The 26,050-nt window shown below is 32.2% G+C and overlaps 1 protein-coding gene across 3 annotated transcripts in view; it reads right to left on the bottom strand.

Moving 5' to 3' along the window:
- The window catches only part of Slc25a40 (solute carrier family 25 member 40), a 48,048-nt gene that overhangs the window by 721 nt on the left and 21,277 nt on the right, over positions 1–26,050 (bottom strand). The window contains exons 2-11 of one of the 3 annotated variants that reach the window (XM_005340009.5): positions 22,003–22,071; positions 20,170–20,291; positions 18,942–19,001; positions 17,514–17,620; positions 14,146–14,213; positions 11,304–11,428; positions 10,442–10,615; positions 8,092–8,201; positions 5,892–5,973; positions 525–605 (exon numbers count right to left, since the gene is read on the bottom strand). In XM_005340009.5, coding sequence (XP_005340066.1) covers positions 525–605; positions 5,892–5,973; positions 8,092–8,201; positions 10,442–10,615; positions 11,304–11,428; positions 14,146–14,213; positions 17,514–17,620; positions 18,942–19,001; positions 20,170–20,266 — 904 coding nt within the window. In that variant the 5' untranslated portion in view covers positions 20,267–20,291; positions 22,003–22,071. The remainder of the gene's footprint in view (positions 1–524; positions 606–5,891; positions 5,974–8,091; positions 8,202–10,441; positions 10,616–11,303; positions 11,429–14,145; positions 14,214–17,513; positions 17,621–18,941; positions 19,002–20,169; positions 20,292–22,002; positions 22,072–26,050) is intronic. The other 2 variants (XM_013365047.4, XM_078040494.1) reach the window with 2 other exon arrangements.

Here is a 26,050-nt window from a genome sequence, read left to right as displayed (position 1 = left end):
AGTTTTACCTTATTTTTTTAAAAAATAACTTATTTCACTTCATTTTGATAATAACCAAAATAAATGAAGTGATATATCAAATTTTGTATCATAAATTGGTCAAACCATTCACTTCAAACTTCTTCATTTCAATTCTAGGTTATACAGAAATTAGTAAATATGTTTAACCTTTCATTTAACTTACAGCAATGATATTTAGGAGAAATTTTTTAAAATATAGAATGTTATCTGAAATTTCCTTCTTGAAGTTAATTTAATTATTATTATTATTAAATTTTTTTTGGTACTGGGAATTGAACCCAGGGGTGCTTAACCACTGAGCTATATCCCTAGCCCTTTGGTGCTTTTTATTTTTAGATGGGGTCCTTCTAAGTTGCTCAGGGGCCCTGCTATATTGAGGCTGGCTTTGAACTTGCAATGCTCCTGCCTCAGTTTCTCAAGATGCTGGGATTCTTTAATTTTTGAAGATAACAGACTGAAACTCAATAATTTGGTTCAAGGATTTAGTAAAGCAATATTATTACCTGTAAATAATCCAGATAATCCATCTTTAGCAACAATATTTTTCATTATAAACCAGGTTGACATGTGGGAAGGCATAGAAACTAAATGTTAAAAGAAAGAAACAATGCTATCATAAATTACAATTTAATTAAATTTCTCATACTGATGATACAAATACAATGGTGTTTATTGCCTTTGGGAGCATATCATATATAAGAAGAACAGATCTGTTCACCTAAAGAGCTAATTTCAGTCATATTTTTAATATTTGAATTCATTAAGAAGGAAAGGAAAAAGGTTCTAAGTCTTCAAGTATATAGAACTGGATGCAATAAAGGAGGATGCAAAAGAAGAAAGCTTCTTTTGAATTGAAAAAGTTTGTTTCTTTAGTTTAATGGTATTATTCTTTATAGTTTCTCCCATGTCTTAAAATGTTGCATATGGGATTTTTAAGAAATGTATAAAAACTTTTCATGGGATATCTAATACCAAAGAAAATTCCAGAAAATAATTTGTCATTTCAATTTGATTTCCCACAATTAAAAAATTTTTTTTCTTAAAAAGAAGTTCTGAGGAAAATAGATCATTTTCCCCAGTGGCATCCTGCTGTATTACAACCTTTCTAAGCAGATATTTTAGTCTTGAAATAAATTAGAACTGTCCTCTTTCCTCCAAAGAGCAGATGTTTAGCTAACAGTACCGTTCAGTTATTTGCAACCACTGAAAACTGAAGAAAAAACTTAATTTTTTAAAAACTTAGCAAAAGTGTATGTCACTGAAATTCAAACAAAGCTTATGAATGTGGATATATTGTACACAAACTTTGCTTACCTTCATTTTACAGAGTGATTCTAAGCAGCAGGTTAGAGCCTGAAGATTACTAGATGCAATGAGGTTTTTTAAAAAGTCTAAGGAGCAAGTGTATTAGCATGTAAGCAGTGTGAATGCTGATAGGCTTAAGGTTTTAAAGTCTTGGTTTGAGACTAAGTGGATGACGGACAAATGATCTTCATTGCCTTCTCTAGTTTTTGAGAACTGCATTATAAACTGTACAACTCTTAGTCATTAAGAAGTAGTAAAGGATGGGCTGGAGTTGTGGCTCAGTGTTAAGAGTGCTTGCCCAGCGGCTGCGGTGTGGCTCAGCGGCAGAGTACTCACCTAGCACATGTGAGGCCCTGAGTTCGATTCTCAGCACCACATAGAAATAAATAAATAAAGGTATTGTGTCCAACAACAACTAAAAGATAATATTTTTTTTAAAAAAAGAGAGAGAGAATGCTTTCCTGGCATGTATCAAGCACTGGGTTTGATCCTCAGCACCACATAAAAATAAATAAAGGTACTGTGACCATCTACAACTAAAAAAATAAATAAATAAATAGTCTAATTTTAAAAGAAAGAAAGAAAGAAAAAAAGAGTAAAGGCAAGTGCTGGGAAATGATATTGGCCAAATTATATTGTTACATTGTTTATATGTATGAATACCTAACAACAACTTCCATCATTATGTACCACTACAGTGCACCAAAAAAAAAAAAAATATGGAAAAAAAAGCAAGGAATGTACTATTAAGCAAGCCTGCAGGATATAAAGGGAAATTTTTTACCAAGTTATCCTTCAGAAATAGAAACACAGAACACACACACACACACACACAAACTAAAAACAAGACCCAATAATATGCTGCTGTCAAGAAACTCACTCAATAAAAAAAAAAAAAAAAAAAAAGCAAAAAGAAGGAAATAGATATTCCAAGCAAATAATACTCAAAAGTGACCAGGTGTAGCTACACTTATATCTGACAAAATAGAATTTAAGACAGAATATCTGAAGAGACAAAGGTCACTGTTGTAAGATTATCCAGAGATCAATTCAACAAGATATAATAATTATAAAAAATATGCATTAGTAACAGAGTATCCAATTTTATAGGACAAGATCAAAAGGGAGAAGCTCCAATACAATAAGAGTAGGAGACTTCACTCAACTTTCATAAACAGATAAGATCATCCATACCAAAAATAAATAGTTAGGCTATGCTATCGATTAATTGAACTTAACAGATATTTATAAACATTTCATCCAAAAGCTGTAGAATACATTTTCTTTTCAATCAGCATATAGAACTTCCTCTAGAACAGACCACATATTAGACCACAAAACAAATCTTAACAAATTTTAAAAATGAAATCACATCCTATGTATTTTTCTGACTACAATGAAATTAAACTAGGAATCAATAATAAAAGAAACTTTAAAATTATACAAATACATGCGGACTAAATGAACAACACACTTTTGAATGAAAAAAATAGGTTCCTGAAGAAATCAAAAGGGCAATTTAAAAACTTGTTGAAAACAAATGAAAATGTAAGCAGAACACAAAGAAACTTACTGAATACAGTAAAAGCAGTATTAAGAGGGAATTTTATAGCAATAAATGCCTACCATGAAAAAGACAAAGATTTCAAAAAAACAACAATTTATATAAAGGATGTAAAAAAGAAAGAACAAACCAAACCCCAAATTAGAAAGAAAGAAATAATAAAAATCAGAGCACAAAGGAAATAATATGAAGAATTAATAAATTAGATGGTATGGAGTTAAAAAGTTTCTATATAGCAAGGGAAAAAGTTAAGAGCATAAAGAGAGAGCCTACAAAATGGGAGAAAATCTTTGCCAGCTACTTTCCAACACAAGATTAATATCTAGAATATATAAAGAACTCAAAAAAATCTACACCAAAACAACACAAAAAAATAACCCAAGAAATAAATGGGCAAATGAAATAAACAGACATTTCTCAAAAGAATAAAAACAAATGACCAAAAAAAGAAAAAAAGAAAAAAAATGTTAAACATCTTTAGCAATCATGAAAATGTAAATCAAAACCACACTGACAGTTCATCTCACTCCAGTTGGAATGGCAATCATTAATAGTACAAATAATGAATGCTGGTGAGGACGCAGGGAAAAAGGAAGACTTTAACACCGTTAATGGGGTTGGAAATTGGTACAACCACTAATTCAAATCAGTATGGAAATCAGTATGAAGGTTCCTCAAAGGACTGGGAATGGAAGCACTATGTAACCCAGGTATACCACTTCTCAGTATTTATTCAAAAAAATCTGAAGCATACTATGGCAATGTACATGCATACCCATGTTTATAGTAACACAATTCAATAGCTATGTTATCAAATCAGCCTAAGTGTGCATTAACAGATGAATGTATAAAGAAAATTTTGCCACTTAATGAAACAGGAATAAGTATTTCAAAATTTCAGTTATTAAAATCTCTATGAAGGTAAACGAGGCTTATGATTTATTTACAAAGCTATACTATCGGAGTTAGGATTGTGGGTCAGCGGTGGAGCGCTCGCCTGGCATGTGCAAGGCTTTGGGTTCAATCCTTAGCACCACGAAAACATAAGTAAATTAAAAAAGGTATTGTGTCCAACTACAACTAAAAAATAAATATTAAAAAAGCTATACTATCAATATAAATAGTATAAGCATCATAAATACAGTAATCCAACAAAAGGAATAATAATTTTTAAATCAATTACAAAAAAATTATCAATAAAATTAAACTTTCTAAAGTCTATAACAAGAACCTTATACAAGTTGACACTTTTTATGTTTCATAGTTATTACTACAAATAATAAGCAATTCTTACTTTGTAAAGAAACACTGTTTTTAACTAAATATTTAAAGAATAGAAGATAATAAATGCTCATTTATTGACCAAACTTATTAAATTGTAACAACTGTGTATTTTGGATACAACTTAAGTTCCCAATACAGTATTACCAGATCTTATTGTTCCTCTTTCCTCAGAGGTGAAATTCCTTTTTTAAAAAATTACCTTTCTCAAGTGTTTAAATTTTTACATCTGAATATTTTGATAAACAATGTATATCTTTATTTGCCCCTTTTAAACTTTGTATCACACCATGCTATCACACCATGCATTTACTCTTGTAATATGCTTCTGAAATTATCTAGGTTGGTAAGTGTAGCAGTACTTTATTCATTTTAATTGCTGTATAGTGTTGGATTGTATAGATTATCACCACATACAGATAGTCTTGACATTTAGGTGGTTTTTAACCTTTTGTTATCCTTTAAATATCTTTGTACATGCAGAGAGGCTTCTCTAGGGCACACATCTAGGGTGGAACTGTTTGTTCAAGGGGCATCAAAACCAGACTGTTTTCCAAGGCAGTTGTTCCAAATTTGTACTTACACCATCACAATATGATTGTTCATATCCTCCCAAATAATTCAATTCATACAAACTAGCCCCTCATTGCTATTACTCATTACTACTAAGATTGAGCATTTTAAAATAAGTGTTTTCACCATGTGATTCTTTTTGTTTTAAAATATTGTTTTGAGCCAGGCACAGTAGCACAGACATATAATCCCAGTGACTCAGGAGGCTGAGGCAGGAGAATCACAAATTCAAGGCTAGCCTCAGCAACTTATTGAGGCCCGAAGTAACTCAGTGAGACTTTGCCTCTAATAAAAATATAAAAAAGGCCTGGAGGTATGACTCAGTACTTAAGCAACCCTGGGTTTAATCCCTAGTACCAAAACAAACAAACAAACAAACAAATAAATAAATAAAAATTTTAAAAGTGGCTGGGGATTTAGCTCAATGGTAGAGCATCACCAGTTTCAATCCCCAGTGCCACAAAGTAAAAAGAAAAGTTGTTTGGAATATTTATAATAGTTTAATGTTACATTTATTAAAAATTAAGATAAAAAAATTTAAAAATGTTTAAATTGTATTTTAAAATGTTAACTATACACATAGAAAATGAAGCTTAACTCTGAAAAATAGGTGCATTTAGACAAAGTTTAAGAAGTTGAAACCAGATATTAACCTTAAAAACTTAAATAAAAATGCACTCAAATGAGAGAACAGTTACAGTTATAGGATCTGGCACATACTATACCCTAGATGTGTGTGTGTGTGTGTGTGTGTGTGTGTGTGTGTGTGTGTGTGTGTTGTGTGTGTGTGTGTGTGTGAGAGAGAGAGATTGGGATTTGATCCAGGGGTGCTTCCTCACTGAGCCACATTCCCAGTCCTTTTTATATTTTTTAATTTTAAGATGTGGTCTCCCAAAGTTGCCTAGGTTGCCTTAAACTTGTGATCCTTCTGCATCACTGGGATTATAAGCATGTACCACCACACCTGGGATTTCTTAAATTTTTTGCTTGGGTTTAGAGTGTCTTTTTCTAGTATATATTTATTAGTTTTATTAAAGAATAAAACATAAGAAAAAAATCTTCCTTCTTTTATTTTAGATATTCTTAACCTAAAACCTAGAAGGAAAAACATGACATTTTAAAAATGTTTTAAATTAATTGAACTTACTTTTTTGCCTTTCATATATCCAAAGTTGAGTCTGCTTTTGGGTTTTTACCACATCAAATGGTAAAGTTGCAACAGCTGCAAACTATCAGAAAGTAAAACTAATTAACTTAAGTCTTTTACTTTTTCTAAAGTATTTTAAATTCTTCTAATTAGCATATTAACAAGGATAATAATGAAAATCATCACTAAAATTAAGTTTAAAACATTTTTTAAAAGTTTTTATTAAAGAAAATAGATATACCTTGTATATTCCTCACAAGACTCAACTAAACAGTTTCATGGAAGTTCTCTTACTTTCCTGAGATCAACAGTTACTAGTGGCAGAGTCAGAATTCCCATCAGACCGATCTGACTTCAAAACTCACAATTTTTGTTGTTTCTTTACCTCACATGAAGGTATAATACAATATTAAAGCATAAATTTTCCAGTAAACATAAAAATTTCCAACAAGTATTTTAAATGTAAATAAAATTTTTAAAAGATAAATTAGAAAATGGTCTTTAAACATTTAGTTCTATATACCTTTTCTTAATGGGCTTTAAACATATTTATCAAATGTTGTTACAATGGTTCAAAAATAACATTTTAAAAAATTTTTCTCAAAATGATTCAATTTTACAATTATTTCCATAATGTAGGTAAGGGAGAGTTTTTAAAAAAAGAATAATTAAATTCCTTTAAGAATATTCTCACTGTATCTGATAGAACAGCCACACAAAGTAAAATCTGGTCTTTATTTTGCTTACCAACTCACTGTTGTGCAACATACTCATAACATGCTTATTAAACTCAATTATATTTACCCCCAGCAATCTGTTAAATTCTTGATATCAGTTTTAAAGATCTTGGGTAAGACTAAATCAGTCATTGTTTCTCTGTCTCTAAAACCTACCATGTAGTAGCAACAGGTAGCTACAATCTCTTACACACTTTCTAAAGTAATGTAGTTTAAACTGCTTTGTTTTAAAGCAGAAAGCCTAGATACTATCACTTTCATATGCTTTTCCTGTTACACAAACAAGTCTTTATTTGAAAACTTCCAAAAGACATTTTCTAGATCATTAAAACATAATTTAAGGGCTGGGGCTGTAGCTCAGTGGTAGAGTGCTTGACTAGCATGCTTGAGGCACTGGGTTCGATCCTCAGCACCACATAAAACAATGTACAAACAAAATAAAGGTATTGTGTCCATCTATAAAAAAAAAACATAATTTAAAAATAAGTTTTCTATGTTAAGCGGAAATAATAAAATAGAGAACTTCCCTTCATATTACTGTAAAGCTGGTGCAACATCCTGAAGTTATTATTCAACAATACTAATTGTGTTTCTGGCCTAAAGGGCTTATAATTTACTACGCTTACTTTGACAGATTTTAGACCAAATGATATTCTTGTCTAAGTTTTGAACTCAATATCTGTAGCTTCTGTAGGTTTTCTGATATATTATTCCAGTACTTTCTGTCAGGTTTCTATCACTTCACTCTGGACCTTTAGTTCTGTTTTTATATGGTTCCAATATGTCAGTGTCATGCTTTAAACAATCACAAATTAATTTTGGAAGTATGTGGATATAGAAAACTCTTCATTGTCAAAGTCAGGGTGACATAAATCTACCTAAAAAAGTTTGCTATGCAACTTTCTATTATTTTTGAAGGGGTGGGAAAGGCAACCTTCTCACTCAAAAAATGGTCTTAAATTTAAGATTTTCCCTGCTGGTTATAATTTTTCTTGAAATTATTATAAGCCAAATGTTTCCTAAGAAACAGAAAATAGCAACAAGGTATGGAACTGCTTCTGTTTAGTTCAAAGATATATATGGGATGAGATTCTATGAAATATTAATCATATCTACTAGTATTTATTAAACTAGTGCATTATAAAATATTCTGCAAATAATAAAGCACTATTCCAAGTATTATCATGATCATAACTATAATGATCCAACAAATCTAAAGATTTCTCGGAAATATGATAATGCACATTAATATAATAAAAACATAAATACAAAGTACATTTAAAAACTATTTTAATGGTCAATAATTTATTTCCTTAAATAGGATAATAAGTACTTACACAGAATTTAAAACAGTACAAAAAGCACTATCTCAATATACATTAAATACTATCCAATACTTAACTCTGTTTTAAAATAATAACTACCATTTTGCTGGTGTATTAACAACAAAAGGATAAACTTACAGAACCAGACAATGCCCCTGAAGTAAAGTTGATCATAAATGTGGGTTCATATAAACCAGATTTCTCACACAACCACTTCTTTAAAATTTCATAGTTATACCAGTACATTGCTATAAAAATAGAGAATGAAATGAGCACACATTTAGAAATAAAATGTCGACTTTAAAGAAGAGTTATGAAGTTATAAATTAAAGGAAAAGAGAAATTCTGACAGTGTCACACATCTTGCTTTCTGTTAGACTGGATGGGATTTAAAAAGGCAGGGATTAAAATTTTTAGTAATATTCTAGCATTCTTTAAACAAAAAAACCATCCTGTTTATCAGTAAAGTAGGACTATAATTCCAAAACCTGACAAGAATAAGTAGGAGGGAAAAAAAAGTAAATGCCCATCTATTGACAAATATAGGTGTAAAGATCCTAAAAAAAAAGAGCAAAATGAAGCTAGATTGGATTATCCCAGAAATGCTATGCTGAGGCAATTACTGTAACAGTGTTATCTACCACATCAACAAAACAGTGGCATAAAATAGTAACCAAAAAAGCATTCAAAAAACTTTAACACTTCCATGTAAAGTGAACAAAAAAATTTCTTAGGATTCTATAGGTAAAAGGGAATTCCTTTAACTTGATAAATGGTATGCATCAAACCTGTAGCAAAAAAAAATTATTGGAAACAACAGAACTATTTCCTTTAAAATAAGAAAAATGATAGCGATGCTTATTATCACTACTATTCAAAAAAGTTTGCTATGCAACTTTCTATTATTTTTGAAGGGGTGGGAAAGGCAACCTTCCTGTAGGAAGAATAGTTATAATGATTAAAGTAATATGTAACATTTATGAGAAAAATTAAAATCTCTACTGAAATACTTTAAAGAAGTTTTATTATTAACAAACAGATATGGACATTCCTAGAAAAGAAAAATGAGGTGACATCAAGAATTTTTACAAAGAACTTGTCATTTAGATTAGTAATTTTGACAGAATCTATTGGCACAGATGTAGACAAATTAACCAGTGAAACACATGCATGCATATACATGAAAATTTGATACGACACAGGTGACAATGCAGATACCTACAGGAACTGTAATTATTCCAGAAATGATGCTGAAACAATAAACAATCCAGATGCAGGTGTGTGTGAAAATGAATATCTATCTATATCCCCAAATTGATTCTGAATAACTGGATAGCTAGTGAAATAGTGCCCAGCCTTATTAAAAGAAAATTGTAAATTAAAGTGAGGTGCTACTTTAAATAGCTAGATAAACACCATGAAAGAACTGTGACAATAAAAGAGCTGGCAAAGGTATAAAGCAGATGGAAGTTTCATGCAGTGCTGTTAGCTGTATAAATCCATTCAATCACTTTAGAAAAGAATCCACTGTTGAAAGAAGAATGATCAGACATTACTTTCCTATATTCATATATGGACATACAACCAGTGTAACTCCATATCATGTACAACCAAAAGAATGGGAAATTATACTCCATGTATGTATAATAGGTGAATATACATTCTACTGTTATGTATAACTAAAAAGAATTTAAAAAATTTAAAAAAAGGAATCTACCATTACCTAGTAAAATTAGAAATGTATATGTGGAACTGGGTATGGTGGCATGCATTTATAATCCCAGCTACCTAGGAGGTTGAGACAGGAGTATCACCAAGTTCAAACACAGCCTGGGAAATTTAGGGAACCCTGTCTCAAAATATAAAGGGCTGGAGACATAGCTCAGAGGTAGAACAATCCCAGGTTGAATCTCCAGTACCAAACAAACAATAGTAAATAAATAAATAGTAAAGAAAACATAAGTGACATAGGAATCAATGATTAGTTATCTATTTCATGTTTTTAAACAGGATAACTGAACACAACCACCTATCTGATTATTTGATTTATAATAATCCTTTATAGGATACTCAATGGGGAGATGTTTATTTTTAATAATTAAAAAAGTAGGAAGGAATTCATGTATTTTAAAGGGTCATAAATGGATTTTATGATATTTTGATTTGAAAAGTTTACTTACCTTACTGATTATCACTTATTTAGAATAAGGTTAAAGGTAGTTTTTATTCTCTGAATATGAATACCTACTAATTAAAGTTTTAAAGAAAATTAAACACAAGGAGAAAAGAAAACCAGGTTTGAATTAGAAACTTCATTCAATAAAGGCTTATGAAGATCTGAAAGCCCAAATGAACCTGGAATTTGTGGTCACTACAGAAAACAGCTTACCTTTAATCATAAAGGATTTAAACCTTAGTAAAAGTAATATAAGAATAAGGACAAGGTTATGTGAAATTTATAAGCTACTAGTAAGAAGACATATCCTACCTGAGAAAGGTACATCTCTAAGGATAGTGGGAACCCAGCCCTTCCAAAGTGAAATCCAACCATCTTCAGCTACTTTCTTGCTGACAAATCGATGCAGTTCCTCATAAGAAAACTTCTTAGACTGCATCTTGGTTCTAATCAATTCTAACGGACTTATCACAGTTACTGCACCAACTAACAGAACCAATCAAATAAAAGAAAACAAAAATAAAGCCATGTACTAAGCAAACACACATGTAAAAATATTTCATGCATTTCATATTTTATTCTGAAATGTCTGCAAACATTAAAATACCTACTGATGTCAAAACATTGGCACAGATTTTCTCCCTTGATGAAACAAAAAAGTATATTTTTCATATACCTTTTTCTGGTTTCAACTCTTTCAAGATTAGTCCCAGAAATGTTATAATCAACTAGAACTACTACAATAATTAATTCCAATTAGTGCCCCCAATAAACCTCACTTCTGTTTCACAGATATAAATGTTCTTCTGCATAGAAGCATATTTCCTTCTGACTAAACTCTGAACCTAAGGTTATGAAGAAAATGGTTCAAGACTTTGGCCAGAAACATACATGGACCCAGATAACATCTTTGAAGTTTAAGGGAGTAAGAATCAATTCTGATGGCACTCTAAAAACTGTCCAAGATTCTACCAACATGGGCTAATTCCAACTCATTCTGAGGGCAATCATTATGCCTTGTTACCTTTGGAATAAAGATATTAACAAATTAGTACAAACTGGAATGCAAAATATACTGATATTGTTTCTACATTGTATAAATTCTCTGTGGATACCAAATTTAAATGGATGTTCTAAACAGAAATCAAAAAGAATATAAAAATTCATTACTTACATCTGGCCACAATTCCAGCAACAATTGGTATTCGGGTTTCATTTTCTCCTAATTTAGATCTCAGAAAAGCACTTAATTGATCATAGCAGGTGAAATAAATAACTGTGGCAGGAACTGCCATCACTCTGATAGAAACAAAATTTTTTTCAAAATTATCAAAAGGTCTCAAACATACTGTTGAATTAAATTCAAATATTACTATAAGCTAAAAAAAAAACAAAAACCTTTTCTTTTTTGTTTTGTTTTGTTTTTGTGGTGTTGGGGATTGCCCATGCCCTTGTGCATATGAGGCAAACACTTTACCAACTAAGCTAAATCCCCAGCCCAAAATCATTTATTTTGGATAAGCTAAAAAACAACAAATCAGCCCATAAGATAAATTTTTCTTTTATGTAAAAAATTATTAGCATTTAATTTAGCAATAAAAAAGTTATAAGATTGGTATCTGCCCTCCTCTAGTTGTGAAGTTCCAATATATGGCATCAAATAAATGCTATATAAGATAAATTATAATATGTAGCATTAAGTACATGCTATGTTACCAAACTCAGATAATATAAATTATATAACCTCAGGTCATAAATAGGGAAATAAAATTAGAACACTTGTCCTTTTCCTCATCTTTTTTGATCTGTTTCTGGTCTCCCAGATATGATTTCCCAATTAACATTTACCTTAATATGAGAATCACTGCAATAAAATGTTGTTGAACAACAGTAAGATATTTTTGAACTATGGGAATATATCACTTCAGCTTACAATAATAAATAAACTACAATTAACATTACCAGAATTAATGTTTTGAGGAAATTCTAATGACCCATTCTTTTAAATGAAAATATAAAAAGGGAATTATTAAATTCACATACAATGTTGTGGACATTGTCATGTCAGAAATATTAATGCAATAAGAAACCAGTTTATGCTTTATGTTTATGGTTTAACAGACCATAGTTTGGAATGCTTTAATAACCATTCCCCCCAACCCCACCCCTTATACTGGAGATTAAACCCAGACGCACTTTACCCCAAGCCATATCCTTCCTTCCTTCCTTCCTTCCTTCCTTCCTTCCTTCCTTCCTTCCTTCCTTCCTTCCTCCCTCCCTCCCTCCCTTCCTCCCTCCCTCCCTTCCTTTTTCTTTTCTTTTCTTTTCTTTTCTTTTCTTTTTTTTTTTTATTCAAGTTGTCACTCACTAAGTTGTTTAGGGTCTCACTAATTTGTTAGGGCTGGCCTGGAACTTGCAATCCTCTTGCCTCAGACTCCTGAGTTTCTGGAGTTACAGGTATGTGCCACCACACCTGGAGGAATACTTTAATATTCTATGGTGAAGTCTGAAGCTAAGAATTTGGAGTAGGACTGAAATAGTGCTCTTAGATCTACCACTAACTTTATAATCTTAGGCATTAAAATCAATGCCTCAAAATTGATTCTATACAAAGGATAGAAATTTTTAGAAATAAATGAGGCAGAGAAAGCCAAGATATTTTATTTTGGAATTTTTACATTCAGATCTACTAGTTTATCATATTCATATAATTGCTAGTAAGTAGAATTACCTGGAAAAAATATACACATAATACAGTATACCTCACAGTTTTGGTAAAATAAAAATCAAATAAACACTAAATTATTTTTTTCCCTCTGGTTCTGGGAATTGAACCCAGAGATACTTTACTATGAGTGACATTCCTAGCCCCTTTGATTTTTTATTTTGAGACAGGGTCTTGCTAAATTGTCAAGGGTAGACTCAAACTTGTGATCTTCTTGCCTCAACCTTATGAATGGCTGGATTAAAAGAATGTGCCATTGTACCTAGCTTAAATTATTTCTGAACATAAAGAAAAAAATTATGCTAACACAGCAGGTCTGGTTGCTCGAATCTTCTATAATTATCTTTAAGAGGCCCTGTTTGCATGCTGAGCTTTGACTAACTCATGGGAATTTAGCCACTGGAATATTCAGTATGATAATACTTTCTAGATGTCTAAAGCTCTAAACCAACTAATCCAAGTGGATTTGTGCAAACAATGTAACATATGTGAAACATCTATTTTCCCTCTGGGGATCTGAAGTTTGGCTAATCATAACTGTTCACAAAGACAGAATGTACCTACATGACCAACAACCAGTTAATGCTATACACTGTGAAATCCGAGTTTCCCAAGGCAAAAACACTTTACACACTTCAGTGAGTTACTGGAAGAAAAATGTGTTCTGTACAACGTGTTTTTTTCCTCTTACCAATTCTGCTTGTATCCTTTAGCTGTAATAAACCATATTCATAAGTATAACTCTCCCTTAGGTCCTATGAGCCCTTCTAGCACATCATCAAATGTGTGGGTAGTTGTGAGACTCAAAAAACAATGCTTCAGAAAATTAAATTTATTATAGCTTGGATCTGAAATGTCCACCAAAGGCTCAGCTGTAGAAGGACTGATTCCCAGCTGACAGTGCTATTGGGATGTGACACAAACTTTTTTAAAGTTAAGTCAATGGCAGCATGCCTTTTACATTTTGTCCCTGAACCATTCCTCTCTTTCTCTCTCTGCTTCCTGGCTGTCATGAGGGGAACAAGTGTCTTCCACCATGCCCTTCTGCTGTAGTGTTCTGCCTTGTCTCAGGTCCAAAGCCACAGAACTAACCAATCATAGACTGAAACCTCTGAAATGGTGTGCCCAAATAAATCTTTCCTCCTTTAAACTGTTTTTCTCAGATATTTTGTCACAGAGATAAAAAGTTAACTAACACAGAGTTCTAATATTAAAAATACAAGACTTTGTTTAACCATGGAAATTGTAAGATTAAATAACCATCAGAAAAAAATATTAAATTTCAACTTACAGAGTAGGAGGAAGGCCACTCCACAGGGATTTAATGCCTTCATTTCTAATGATTTTAAAAAAGGCATCCTAAAATTAAAATAGAAAAAAAATTAGTCAAAATATATCCCTAAACCTGATAAATAGAAAGGTATAGTGATAATTTATTGGTAATTTGATTCTTTCAAGCATTTATTTCTCAAATATGAGCTCCATGGATTTATAGCTGTCCATTCTTTTAAAAAACAGAATTTCATTGCAAGTACACAAATGCAAGTATAGTGAAGAATTTCTGGATAACAGTTCTTACAAAATAAAATCTATATTACTCAGATCTGGATTTTTCTACTTAGGGCTTAGAAACAAAGGTTTGGAAACATTATTATAAGAAAATAAGTAATGATGGCAGAGAATTGGTAAGATAAACCCTCTTCACCAAGTATGAAATCTGAGAAAGTATTATTAAAGCCCACTTTTTGAAGACTCTGGAGAGGAGCTCTAAGTAGTTAGAAGCTGAAGGAAGTCTGCTGTTAACAGAAAAACTCTTAAAGCTTAATAATAAAAATTAAACATTGGCAAAGGATTACAACACGCATATCTCCAAAGAAGATACACAAATAGCTAATAATTGTATGAAAAAATGTTCAAGAACATTGATCAGTATGAAATGCAAAGCAAAACCACAATAAGATTGGAACCATCATATATTCTGATGAGAAAATAAAATGATGAAGCTACTTTAGAAAAGGTCTGGCATAGTGTCAAAAGATTTAGTGTAGAGGTACCATATAAACCAACAATACCAACTCTAGGTATATATTCAAGAGAAATTAAAACACATGTTCATACAAAAAAATTGAATATTCAGAAAGCAATGATTCATTCTCCAAAGTGGGAACCAAATGTCTAGCAACTGATGTACAGAAAAATAAAATATGGCATATTCAAACAATAATGTTATTTAGGAATAAAAAGTAAATACTCATACATGCCATAACATTTACAAGACTTAAAATACTGTGGTGAGGAAAAAAAAATAGCTAGTCAAAAGGACTGCATATTTTCCCAGGAAAGGGGAAGCTCAGGAAAATAGAAAACTTTAGACAGAAGCCACTCCACTCTAACGAAACACCACAGAAAAACCTGTGGCACCACCTACCCATACCACCAAAGGCCAATAGGTAGCCTAGACTTCTATCCCTGTGAAGGCTGCAATGAGGCACTGTAACACCATTATTTGTGTGGTGTCATAGGTCAATGGGGAGCTGAAACTTTGCCCCACCAGATCAATTATAAGTTCCCCCACTCTCACTAGGGTGGAGTCAGTGGAAGAGTAGTGGAGAGTCAGGACTTTCACCATCACCCAGCAGTAATGAGACGAGTCCACCACAGAATTAGTGGAAACTACATAGGGAGCCAAAATCCTTATCCTCGTCTAATAGTAAAGAGATCTTCTCTCAAAACTGTGTGCCAATGGAGACTGAGCAGGAAACTGGGACTTGTAGCTTGACCCAGCATTAACAAGGTGGTATCTTCCTTCTTTGGAAGCAGTGTCAGTCAGTTAACAAAGAGGATCAAGGACTTAGGCATTAGAACAGAGACCCTGCACCTAATAGAAGAAAAAGTAGGCCCAAATCTCTGTCATGTTGGCTTAGGAACTGACCCATTTCAAGTTATTACAGAGCTACAGTAATTAAGACTGTGTTGTATAAATAAAGTGATAGACATTATCAATCAACAGAACAGAATCGAGAACCCAGAAATAGATACAGCTCAAAATGTTCAACATAAATGTATATGAAGGCCTAAAAAACAACTTGATGGGTGAAAAAAAAACAAACGCAGCTGAACATCCACAGGTAGCAGCAACAGCAACAAAGAATCTTCAACTTCAGTCTCATACCTTAAATAGAAACAACTCAAAATGCATTGAAGGCTTAAATATACAGCTATAAACTTTTAGGGGAAAACAAAGGAGAAAACTGTCAGAGTCTAAAGGTAGGTAAAAAGTGCTGAGAATGATTTATAAAAGGAAAAACTATAAATTGGATTTCATCAAAATTAAAACTTGGGGCTGGGGTTGTGGTAGAGCGCTTGTCTAGCATGTGTGAGATGCTGGGTTTGATCCTCAGTACCACATAAAAATAAAAAAAATATTGTGTCCAACTACAACTAAAAAAAAAAAATGAAAAACTTACTGTGTGAAAGATCATGTTAATAAGATGAAAAAACAACCCAGAGAATGGGGAAAATATTTTTAAACCACACACCCCAAAAAGGACCAGTGTCTAGATTATATAACCAGCTCTCAAAATTCAATAGTAAAAATACAAACAATTTAATTAGAAAGTGGGCAAATAACATAAAGATCCATTTCACTGAATAGAATGGCAAATAAGCATGAGATGTTCAACATCATTAGTCACCAGAGAAGTGCAAATTAAAACTACAATGAGATATTATTATGCATGTATAATAATTGATATAATACAAATAGTGACAACACCAGATGCTAGTGAAAACACAAGGGAACCAGATCATTTACATGTTGCTGATGGGAATGTTAAATGGTAGAGCTACTTTAGAAAAAACATGCTGGCAGTTATCTTAAGCTCTCAATATGCAATTACCATGTGCACTCAGCAAATGAAGATTTTCTTATAACACACACACACACAAACACAAACTGTAAATGAATTTTTGTAGCAGCTTTATTCATAATAGCTAAAAACTGGATATGGCACATCAAAACCACTGAATAGAACAGAGCAATAAAAAGGAACAAATAATTGATACATATAACAACCTGGATGAATTTCCAGATAATTATGCTAAGTAAAAAGTGACTACCCCAGAATTCATTTTTTATGATTCCATTTATAAAACATTTTTGAAATATCAACATCTTATAAACTGAAACAAATTAGTGTTACCAGGGGTTAATGAGTGGGAGAGAGCACAGGAAAATGTGGAATACGGAAGAATCCTTATAGTGGTGGAATTATTCTTTTTATTTTTTTAAAATTAGAACAATGTTAATATCTTGGTTGTGATTGTTGCTAGTTTGGTAAGATTTTGTTGTCATTGTGGGTGGGAATCTGGGAAAAACATCCTTGAGATCTGTCTTGCATATTTTTCTTAAAATTACATCTGATCTACCATTATCTTAAAACAAAAGTCTAATTTTTAAAAAGTTACCTCCTCTGTTTTCTACATAAAAAGTATGAACCAATGAAAGTTAACAGAGTTATAAAGGAAAAAAGTACTTCCCTTTTCCTTCTTTAATATAATGGACTTATTACTTCCCTGCAATGAGAAAATTTTTCATATATAAGAATAAATATAAAAATAGAAAATACACAGTAATTCCAAATAATATAATCTCCTTACCAATGTCCCCTGAAAATTTCCTGGCTTCTTATACCATGCTTTGTTGCCTCCTTCTTCACAGACACACATATGATCCATGAGTCCATTACTATATACAAAACATTTTCCTAACAAAGAAGATTCCAGGGGTCAACAATTATTTCACATAATCAAGTTGAAAGTACAATGAGGTGACTAGAAAATTATGATAAAATAACCTTAAAAAAGAAAAATAACTATCTCTTCTTTCTAGAATGAAACATACATAATTAATTCAATTTGTTAAATGATAGAGTTTTAAATTCACAGCTGTGCAACGTAATGGAGTAAATTAGTGGATTTTGTGTTTTTGGGACTGTAGTAAGAAATGTACACAGAAACACAATCTTTTAAATTATATGAGGTAATGAAGAAGAAAGAAAGAGGAGGAAAATCTGTTTTGAAAACATGGTTCATGTCTCCTCTATTTGTCCAGAAGAAAACTGTAGTATGCCAATGAAATTCAAGGCAAAAAAATAAAAATAAAAATAAAGTGGAGACTAAATGTTCATCTCAATGTAAATAGTGGTATGTGTTGTCCTTTTCTCTGTACTTGTACTGCTCAATGTAGATGTCTGCCAGTTCCTACCTAATTTACCACAACTTTTCTAATACCAATTCTTTCTCATTTATTAGTCTCACTCCTGCTGCCAAAATTGTCTTCTCTGTTCAATATGTATATAATTCTGTGAGTTTCATCAATATGTAAGTCTGAGAATCTCCTTCTGCTTTTAAGGCTTTCTTTAATGTGTAAGAAATTACCTTCCTAGCCTCTTCCTATAATCTACCTAATCCTTTTTCATTCATCTGAAATATGATTGATTTTAATTCCATCTCACTGCTATGCATTCAACAGGGAAGCATTTATATCCAAGCCAATGTTTTTCAGTCTAGTCTGTTTTCTGCTATTTAAATATATTTGAAATGCTGCTATTTTAATAAACATTTAAATGATTGATCTTGGAATTGCTACTCTTGCCCAGCTTGTAAAAATATATAATTATTCATATGAAATTTCACAGAAATGACTGTCCGAAAATAAACCAACCTGCCTGATAAAATAATGAAATTTCCAATCACTAGATTTAAGTAACAATTGGATAGTTGTCATGAATGTTCTAGAATAAGTATAACTCTTGAACAAAGGAAGAATTTAGAGTCTAAATTCCCTTATAATTCTGTTCTTACATGAGAGGCACATATTCAAATATATAATAATCCCTCTACTCTTAATTGGTAAGTCCAAAAGAGTGTTTCATGTTTTTTCTGCCTAGACCTCATCATGTACTACTAAATGGCCAAAAATGTTTGTGAATACAGAATATATTTTTAAAAGAATTATTCAAATGAAAATGAATTCAGTAACATTGAAAAATTAAACAACATTATTAGGATAACTCTCACACATACCTTTGGGGAAAGGGGTACGCTGGGCTTGGAGTCGAATTTTAATAACATCCAGGGGTGTTACTATGAAGATACATAAAAATTTCAATTAGCAAGTGATACCTATAAATTGTACAAAGATTTTACAAAAACCACAATATACATCCATGCATACTTTTCCTCATGGCTATATAATGAATAAGGTTATTTATCTTAAGTACCCTTGAATGTAACATTCTAATTTTTGCCCTTGAATTTTGTTCAAAGAGCATAAGTGGAAAGACAGGCAGCACTTCTCTAACAAGTATTAAATTATTATTTATAATATATCTACAATTACATTAGCATTAAAAATAAAATACTAGTGTTTATAGGAAAATATGTTATCTAAGGTAAAGAATAAAAGTTTCTAAAAATCTGTTTAAATATATAAAAATAATTTTGTTTTACAATAGTCAATAATCAAACCCTGATAGTCTTCCTAATCTGTTAAATTTATCTCTATCAAATAAAAGCTATAGGAAATGAAAATTGGAATATCTAACCATAAATCATCTTTAACACAGGTTGTGTCATCTTATTTGGAACAGCATGGCAAAGGCAAATTTGCATGTCATATTTTATCCAAGTAGGAAAAAATATCAAGTATAGTTCCAAGAAAACTATCCTTCATCAGAGTTAGAAAATCAAATAATTTCTAAGGCCTTTAACATCCTAAAATTCTGACCTGAAGATACATCATAAAGCAATTACTTCTTATCTTATTTAAAATAAACTAGCCAATCATTAAATGCTAAACTATCAACAGTGTCATTTGGCCATGTCTTTTTAAGAAACAAAAATGTGATCCAGAGAAATTTAAGAAATTCACTTGTAATGTAGGCAAAGTAAAACATTGTTTCGTCACTACTATAATATTTGTTCACCTTCTGTTTTATTCAATATGCTAATATTTAATTCTATCTTTGTAATTTTCAGAGATAATAATCTGAAAAGTTTAATATTGATAGCGAACCCCCAAGAACTCCTCTTATAAACCCCTAATTTGAGATGAAAAAATGAAGTCTAGAGAGAAGTAAGTGCTGTCCCTAAGTAAGAATCCTAAGAATGGCAAAGCAAGAATTAAAATTCAAGTATCTTGATTTTCTGACTTGATAACTTTTCATGTTATCAATCTGATAAAAGAATATCATTAGCATCATGGAAACACTGATTCAAAGTCACATAATAAACATCAGTAGCACAATTTTACCCATTAGTGATGTCAATATTGCTCCAGTACAGGAGGCAAGAATTTGCTGAAAAGGTGTCACTTTCACAATCTGTGAGCTCCCTTTTTCAGGATCCATATTTTTAACTAATTGAAGAAAAGTCCTGTTAAAGAAAAGCAAAATAAAAAAAAAAGGTTAATGGAAAAACCTTAAAAATTGACAACTCAACGTTAAACTATAAGAACAATGATCAGAATTTATATCAAAACACATTTTTAACCACTATCAAAAGTAAATACAGGGCTGGGGTTGTGGCTCAGCAGTATGCTGAGCATGCACAAGGCACTGGGTTTGATCCTCAGCACCACATAAAGGTAAAATAAAGATATTGTATCCACCTAAAGCTTAAGAATAAATATTTTTTTAAAAAGTAAATACATAAATTCTTTTATAAAAGGTACCTTACAACTGCCATTAGTAGAACATGTCCTCTGATATTACAAACATGATAATATACTTCAGGCTAAGTTATGTGAGCAGCATCACATTTGTAAGATAGCGAAGAGAGAGCCAGACACAGATGTTGACCACTTGCCAGAATGAAGGCAACAGACTAACAAGTCATGGAATCTGTCAAGTTAGCCTCATAAACACTACTCAGTCCTTTTCTAATCTAGTACAGAGTAGCACTATTTTATTGCATAATGAAAGTTTCAATTATGTACAAAATAAAATAAAACATAACTTTAATCAAAAACATTGTTACAAAAAGTTGATGACAAAAGCAACAATTATTTTTTAAAAGTTGGATAATATAAAAAGTATAAAATTCACTTGCAAACTCACTAATCAAAAATCATCACTAGCAAGAGTGTCAGCTTTCCAAATTTTAACTTATATATCCACATGTATATGTGTATGTGTGTGTATATGTGTGTGTAAATATACATGTGCACACAGATTATATATTCAACTAAAAGTATTAATCCAACATGTATACAAATTCATATATTTGTGTATGTGTCCCTTTTTCTGAAAAATAAAAACGGGGTAAGCCAGGTCTGGTGGTGCAATCCTATAATCCCAGTGGCTAGGATGGCTGAGGCAAGAGGATCACAAGTTCAAAGTCAGCCTCAGCAACTTAGCAAGGCTTTACATAACTCTGTGAGACCATGTCTCTAAATAAAATATAAAAAGGGACTGGAGATGTGGCTCAGTGATTGAGTGCCCCTGGTTTCAATCTCCAGTACCAAAACAACAACAACAAAATAAAAATAAGTTATTATTATTCATGTTTGTTTTTTAACCTGCTGTGACAATGATATTGTGTCAGTATAGATTCATATAACTTTTACTGATTGCACAGTGTTTAAATATATTTAAAGAATCTTATCTTTTAGACACTTAGGTTATTGCCAATTTCTTAACTGTAAAACATTCTGACACGATATCCTTATCCACACAACTTTTTATAGTCTTCCTACAATTACCCTAGGAGAGAAAGTAAGATTGTTGGGCTGACCTATTTAAAAATTTGATAAAAATGGCCAAAATCCTTTCCAGAAAAGTTAGAATAATATATATTTCCACTGGTGTTACACAAGTTCCTAGTGATCCACTTCTTCACAAATTCTTACACAGTATATATCATTAACTTTCTCTGAGCCATTCAAAAGTAGATTGCATACAACATGCTCCTTTACTCTAAATACAACAATATATTCTCTTATATTATCAAAGTATAATAAACAATTTCAAGAAATTTAATTTTGACACAACACAGTTCATATTTCAGTTTTGTCAATTATATTAATAACATCCTTTATAAAAATGAATGGTAATTTTATTTTTTCAGACATTCATTATTTATCTACCTGGTTTAAGTCTTTTCCTCAATTCTGTGTTCCCATATTTTATTGTTTGTAACATCAGTAGCTGGAAACCTAAAAAAAAAAATAAGAGATTTTTTTTTACATAAAGAGATATTACATCTGAAGGAAAGAGAATGTTCAGAAACAAGGCTGGGGAGGTGGCTTAATGGTAGAGCCCTCCAAAATGCAAGCATTAAAGTTATAAAAAGCATTTTTACAAAAATGTTATGTTATCCTAATTAATATACTCTTATTTAAAAACAACCACTTTAGAACTTGAACACAGCGACCACCCTAAGCATCATGTATAGTAGAACTAGATTTTTTAACGCAAAATTAAAGACAGCATCATCTAGTTTTTTTTTTTTTTTGAGGGGGGAGGAAACCTCCTCTAATCTAAATTTAAACGAGCTTCTGATCTAACTACCAATTCCCAGGAAATTCAGAGACTAGAGTAACAAGGCAACAGATGCCACAAAATAGCACATACCACAACAGTTGTAGTATTCTAACCTACAGGCCTCTTGACTTGGTTTCTCAAGTCAAAGTAAGGTGGGGAAAAAGGTGGCAGCAGAGGGAAAACTGTTAAAGTCTCATGGTTTCAACAAATTTTAAAAACCCAATTTGAGGGGTTGGGGTTGTGGCTCAGTGGTAGAGTGCTTGCCTAGCATGTGTGAGGCACTGGGTTCAATTCTCAGCACCACATAAAAATAAAATAAATATATTTAAAAAAAACAATTTGAGGGTAACTAGAGAAATCTGAACATGGGTTGTTAGATAACACTAATTTGATATTAGTTAATACTTTTAAATTATTGATCTTTTGTGGAGATAATGATACTATCATTATGTAGAAACTATCCCCACCACCACCACCCCACCACCACGAGCAATGATTGAACCCAGGGACTTAACCATGCTAGATAAGTGCTATGCCTCATACAGAGGTCCCCAGCCCTTTTGAGACAAAAGTTAACTGGGCTGACCTCAGACTCCTAAGAAGCCAAGATTGTAGGGATTCACCATCAGATTTGGCTGTATATTGTAGTTTTGATAATAGCTATTCAAACTGGGTAGACAGTATCTCACTGTCATTTTGATTTCCACATCCCTGATAAGTGTTATTTAGCACTTTTACATGTATTTGGTTAGCTACTTGTATATCTTTTTTGAGAAATGTCTTTTCAGATCTGGGAGGTTTTGTTGTTTTCCTTTTTTGGTACTAGTGATTGAACCCAGGGCTTTCCACATGCTAAGCAAGGATTCTACCACTGAACTATGCCTTAACCCTTATTTGCTCCATTTTTCTTTTCAAATAGTTTTTTAGTTGTATATGAACACAATATCTTTATTGTTTATTTTTATGTGATGCTGGGGATCAAATGCATGCTAGGCAAGCGTTCTACCATTAAGCCACAACCCAGCCCTCTTTTCTTTTTCTTTATTTTGTGGTGTTGTTTTGATACTGGGGATTGGACCCAGAAGCACTTTACCACTGACCTACATCCCCAACCCTTTTTATTTTTTTGAGACAGAGTTTTGCTAAGTTGTGAGGCTGGCCTTGAACCTGCAATCAACCTCCCAAATAGCTAGGATTACCAGACTTGTGCCATTGTGTTCAGCCGATTTGCTTATTCTTAGTTGTTCCTTGTATATTCTGGTTAAATCTCTTACTAGATGAATAGTTGGCAAATTTTTTTTCCCATTGTCTCTCAGGTGCTGTTTCCTTTGCTGTGCAGAAGCTGTTTTGCTTGATATAAACCCTTCTGTCAATGTTTGCTTTGTTGCCCGTGACTCTGAGGTCATTACCCGCCAAAGTTTTACCAGATCAATGGCTTGAAGTATTTCCCCTTTGCTTTCATCTAGTACTTCATGTCCTACATTTAAGTATTGGATCCATTTTAAGTTGATTTTTTTTTTAAAGAGAGAATGAGAGAGGAGAGAGAGAGAGAGAGAATTTTTTGATATTTTTATTTTTTAGTTCTCGGCAGACACAACATCGTTGTTTGTATGTGGTGCTGAGGATCGAACCCAGGCCGCACGCATGCCAGGCGGGCACGCTACCGCTTGAGCCACATCCCCAGCCCCTGATTTTTGTATATTATATGGTCAGAGATAGGGGTCTGGTTTCATTCTGCTGTATATGGATACCCAATTCCCACAGCACAATTTATTTAAGACTGTTCTCCCTCTAATGTGTGTATACTTCTCTTCATAGAATCCTCTCACTTCCTCGGTTAAACTTATTCCTGAGTATTTCATTCTTTTCATAGCATTGTAATCAGAGTGCCTTCTATATTTTTTCATCAAGTGCATTTTGAGGTACAGAAAGACTACTTTCACTTTACTTCATTTTGCTGAATTTGATCCACTGGTAAGTTTTATGGTGGAGTCTAGTTTTTCTATATTTAAGATCATGTCATTTGCAGAAAGGGACCTTTCCAATTTGGATGCCCTTTATTAGTTAGGACTTCTAGTACTACAATGAATAAAATCAATGAAAGTGGGCACTCTTATCTTGTTCCTTATCTTAGAGAAACACTTTCAACTTTTTTTCAGTTTGTTAGTTGTGGGTTTGTCAATATAACCTTAATTGTGTTGATATATAATTGTTCAGTCTCTAATTTGTTGACAAGAGCTTGCATCATGAAGAGATGTTAAATTTGATCAAATGTTTCTTTCTGTATCTGTTAAGATGATCATATGGTTTTTGTCCATGCTTATTGATTTGCATGATTCTTCCTAATATGTGTGAAACCCATATAATATTTTTGATGTGCTATTAGATTCAGTTTGCTAATATTTTGTTGAGAATGTTTGCATCTGTGTTCATCAGAGATATTAGTCCATAGAGAATTTCTTAAATAGGCCTGGCACAGTGGTGCATGCCTGTAATTCCAGCAACTCAGGAGGCTGAGAAAGGAGGGTTACAAGTTTGAGGCCAGTCTGGGCAATTTAAGTCAAAATAAAATATAAAAAATAGGGATATAGCTCAGTGGTAGAGTGCCCCTGCATTCAATCTCTAATATAGCAAACAAAAAACAAATAAATAAACCAGAATTCTTAAATAGTACGTAAAGTAGGAACTCAGATTCAACTATTTCAATGTAAAAAGGAGTAACCTCTTTCTCCAATTCCAAGGCCTGCCACCCTTTCTTTCTTTTAACCTGTCATACCACTCTCTTAACCTAAGTTCTATTCTTTTCTTTTTAAATATTTTTTTAGATGTTGATGAACCTTTAATTTCATTCGTTTATTTACACGTGGTGCTGAGAATGAACCCAGTGCCTCACATAAGCTAGGCAAGGTCTCCACCACTGATCCACAACTACAGCCTCCCTAAGTTCTATTCTTGTGTAAAACAGTTAAGAGGCTTTCTATTATCTTCTGCTGGTCAACTTAATTATCCTTGGACTATACCACATTATAGTGATTATTATTAAATTACAAGTCCTTACATTTGGTAGGTCAAGGCCCTCTCCCTGCTCTTCTTTAGATGTATTATGGCTATTCTTGGCCCTTTGGTCTTTCACATAAACTTAATTATCTTACCAAGTTCTTGAAAACCCTCTTTGGAACTTCGGTTGGGATTTAATTGAATGTATAGACAAATGTGAAAGCAATTAGTATCCATGAATGAATAGCCTATTTGTTTATTTAGGTCTTCCATAATGTTCTGAAATTTTAAATTTTGTCTTATAGAAATACTGCATATTGTGGCAGATCTGTTTATCTAACGGTCTCTAATATTACATTTTCTCTTTTAGCACATGCATATGACTTATGTTAATTTTTTATTAATTTTTTTTACTTGTCAGTGGATCTTTTATTTTCTTTCTTTAAAATTATTTATATGCAGTGGTCAGGGCCTCACACATGCCTGGCAAGCGCTCTACCACTGAGACACAACTCCAGCCCTTATATGTTAATCTTATACTTATCAAACTTGCTAAAAATCCCCTATTATTTGTAACAATTTTTGGACTCTTGAGTTTTCTATGTAAATGTTTATATGGCATGCAGGTAATGTTTGGTTCCTGTCATTTCCAGT

The sequence above is a fragment of the Ictidomys tridecemlineatus genome, chromosome 2 (assembly GCF_052094955.1).
Source record: "Ictidomys tridecemlineatus isolate mIctTri1 chromosome 2, mIctTri1.hap1, whole genome shotgun sequence".
Lineage (NCBI taxonomy): Eukaryota > Metazoa > Chordata > Mammalia > Rodentia > Sciuridae > Ictidomys > Ictidomys tridecemlineatus.
This window is presented reverse-complemented; position numbering and strand designations above follow the sequence as displayed.